Genomic DNA, 3,555 nt, shown 5'->3' with positions numbered 1-3,555 from the left:
CGCTTTCGCCGAACGATGAGATTCGGAGTCTTGCAGGCTGGGCCATCTCTCACAATCTGCTCGCAAACAGAAACACACTACCAAATCTTCTTGCTAGAGCCCAAGCTCTGATACCATGTAAGAAAACAATACAACGTCTGTGCTCAATAGATAACAGGATCTTGTATGCAAGAGAGAAAAGCTGATAGTATGGAGAATAAAAAATTTGATTACTTTAAAACTGATACAATAGATGGCACTGCCTCCCAGCCGTGCGCTCCTGTGTGAGAAGCTTCGATGGCGTGCTAGAAACAGTAGAGGATGGAGGCTGGATGCTAAGGAATCAGGGTTGTTGTAGCCAGTGATGATTATGGGCTTCACGGCCTTGCTCTTATATAGCCACCAGTCGTAGTCGGTTAGACCCAATTGGGTGACCGACCGAGTCCGCCTAAAATGGCCGACTAGAGGTCGGTCTCGAAATAGACCACCGACCACACGTTAGAATCGTGGCGCAAAATAGAGCAACTTACCTATGGTCTACGTTCGGCCCAGAGCCATCCGGGATCATATGGGGCTCCAAACGGGCCCCGCAACCCAAGAGTGGGCTGCCCTGGGAAATGCTCCATCTACCCTCAGTGCAGTCAGTCATGGGATGCCTTCCCGCAATTGCATGTAGCCTAGTTGGCAGTGTGCCAACTCTATCTGAAGCCGTCTAGCCATCAGGCCACACATGGCCCCCATCTGGTGTCCAAACCAGGACCTAGCAGATAACTGAGCTACTCAAATGCCTTCTCCTCATATGGGGGGCTTACAAGTAGAGTTAGCTAGTTCCCGCATAGTTACATGAGAGTGGAGCATCGATATCTAACATTAAATGATGTGAGAAAACATGTCACATAGGTAGATGGGATTAGGATAGGAGAAATAGTTATTGGTTCTTGAGTCTTTTTTATAAAGTTTTGGTTTTTGGTGATGCATATGCCTCTTGTATGAACTTCAAACTACAATCTAGAAAGTTGCTACTTTTTATACTCAGGATATTGCAAAGAGTAGTTCTTAGAATTTCTAATTTCTAGAATAGTGGAATAACAACATACATGCCACATCCATAGTTATGCATGTTCTTTTGCCTAACTAGCAATTCTAGCTTTGACAAGTCACATAATCCTGTTCCACTATATTCCCCCTTCTCCCCATATTCTTCAAGGCCATTTTGTGAGCCTACGAATGCAAGCCCAAAAGAGACCCTATATTTGAACTATATGTGGACACAATATTTTTCTCCTCATTGTAAATGATTGAACTTAGTAGGACTAAGAATAAGGTCAAGTAGAACACATTAAATACTCCAAGGAGAAAGGCATACACTATAAGATTCAATGTAAAGCTTCAAAATAAAACCAATTGCCAAAAGTATATAGCAATTTGTATATTTCTAGTTTAACCTTTGGCTCCAAATATATATAAAATGACCTTAACATTGAGTCGGTAGTGAATGACAGTTTGACCACGTAATGTTTACAAGGTAGAGAACAATTGATGAAAACCCTAAATGGGGTTTTTCTTAGAAGAAAATGGTTGACAAGAAATAGATTTTGTATCATAGTCTAGCATTGTAAAGCCTACATTGTTAGGCATGTTCTGGACATATAGATGTTAACATCATGTGGGCAAGCATTAGGTCAACAAAATATTGATGTGGTTTTCCATTCCATGGCCATACATTTGAATTGGGAGGTCGACCATAATGCCCTCCATCACTACAACAATGATCAAAGTGAAAAGGAAAGGAGGAATCAAAGGCATCAATGACAAGGAGCTCAGTAAGGTGTTGAAAATGCTCAATCATGGCCGCATTAAAAACTTCCATTTTGTGGGGATTAGATTGCATGTAACGGGAGGCACCGGCAGGAGCAATAGTCTTGCGTAGAAGAACATCTCTAGGTGGCGTGCCCCCAAACACAGACCTCCAAAACGTCACAGCATTCTCAATAGCATTAATGAAGGCATCCAAGGAGGGGAAGTGTTTACCATCATGGAGGCCACTATCGAAGATGAATGCATCAGGACGAGAAGAGGAGCCATTGAAGTATGTGAGGAGACGATCGCGATATCCAGGCTCCAAGAGGGAGTCAAGGCCGAGGCCATTGTTGTAGGTTTGATGGTGTCCATTGAAGACGAGGGAAATACGAACGGCTTGGTCAGGACGGTGGGGGTTGACGAAAAATTGGTCCATTGTGCGATCTATATTCCAAGTGGTCATGTTGGCCCATCTAGGGAGATTGAACTTGAGCACGAAGGCGAGGAGGTTGCGAATGAAGTCTTGCATGTTAGAGTCCCCCCAGAAGAAGAGCCATCGGCCAGCCAAGCAATCCCAAGCCTCATTGCTCTCCCAGATGCGTAATGCACAGTGGCCAGAGTAGACCCATCCATTACTCTCCAAGAGGGCTACACGGCCATGGCACCACGGTTCCGTGCACACTTGTTGCCAGGGGGGCAGGCATGTGTCGAAGCGACCGTCGGGACCAGCCTGGCAGCTCTGATTGTACCAAGAGCGAGTCCAGCGGCCCCTCCAATCACCCAGATGCATGTCCTGACGGGTGCACTGCTTGAGCTGAGAGGAGATGACGCCTGGCTTGCTGCTATCATCAGTGCGAGAAATCAACTGAAGCTCTAAGGTCTTGCTGATCTTGGACCATGGCTTCATCGCCCATCTGTCGGCATTGAGATCCAGACCATGATAGTTGTAGAACAATAGATTGGCACTGAAATTATACCTTCCCGGAAAGGCGCCATCCACCAGAATCGACACCGAATAGGAGCCATTGCCATGATCTTCGATAGGAGGTCGCGACCTCCATTGATCTCCTGCCAGATCCAATTCGTAGAAGTCCCCCCCCGAGCACCTTGCCGTCCCGTTCTCTGTCATCGACACCAGCATGAACTTGACCAGATTGTCTGTGTACAGCGGAATCGGACCTTGCTGAACCTGGTTCATCTGGTCGTCGTATCCTTGCAGACCCACTATCTTGAAGCTCGTCGTCCGAACGTGATGACAAGGAGTTGTGCCATTCAATCTCAGCTCTTTCAGAATCTCGTTCGTGATCGACCTTTGTGGCGACGGTCGCTGATCTTGCCAAACCGGTCTTTCTGCATTCAAGTTTTGTGAAGGAAATATATTCTGTAGGTACGACAGAATGCTTCCTAGCACAAACATGAACGAACACACCGCTACTAGCCTCATCCTTAAATTCGCTGCTGTCAGATTTGCCATTATATACATTTTGCTGTCAGATTTGCCATTATATACATTTTCTCCCGATTGCCCCGCGTCGCAGTTAAAATGAATGCATTCCCACATCTGTCCTAAGCACGTTAAAAATACAATCGTGTTGGACCGTCAAAAGGCAATCGTATGGATTCGACAGTTCTCAAACTCAGCTACACCCTCGGCCTTCTGGGCATTGCCTAGGCGCTAGCTGATGTAGAGTTCAGAGAGTTCAGAGATTAAGCAGTCGGCAATGTTCGAGAATTGGCCTCCGACGGCAGAAAACTGTCGTTTAGTCAATGTGAGAA

At 46.0% G+C, this 3,555-nt stretch overlaps 1 protein-coding gene across 1 annotated transcript; it reads right to left on the bottom strand.

Moving 5' to 3' along the window:
* Positions 1–1,609: 1,609 nt before the first annotated feature.
* Positions 1,610–3,253, bottom strand: LOC147884389 (uncharacterized). Its single transcript, XM_087398188.1, has one exon. It carries the CDS (start codon positions 3,251–3,253, stop codon positions 1,610–1,612), a length of 1,644 nt encoding a protein of 547 aa, XP_087254314.1.
* Positions 3,254–3,555: the final 302 nt, after the last annotated feature.

This window comes from Dipteris shenzhenensis, chromosome 27 (genome assembly GCF_047967505.1).
Source record: "Dipteris shenzhenensis isolate YYH24624 ecotype China chromosome 27, Dip_SZ_1.0, whole genome shotgun sequence".
Classification (NCBI taxonomy): domain Eukaryota; kingdom Viridiplantae; phylum Streptophyta; class Polypodiopsida; order Gleicheniales; family Dipteridaceae; genus Dipteris; species Dipteris shenzhenensis.
This window is presented reverse-complemented; position numbering and strand designations above follow the sequence as displayed.

Excerpts from the sequence above, each read along its gene's own strand:
- LOC147884389 (XM_087398188.1), bottom strand. The coding sequence starts at position 3,253 with ATGGCAAATCTGACAGCAGCGAATTTAAGGATGAGGCTAGTAGCGGTG.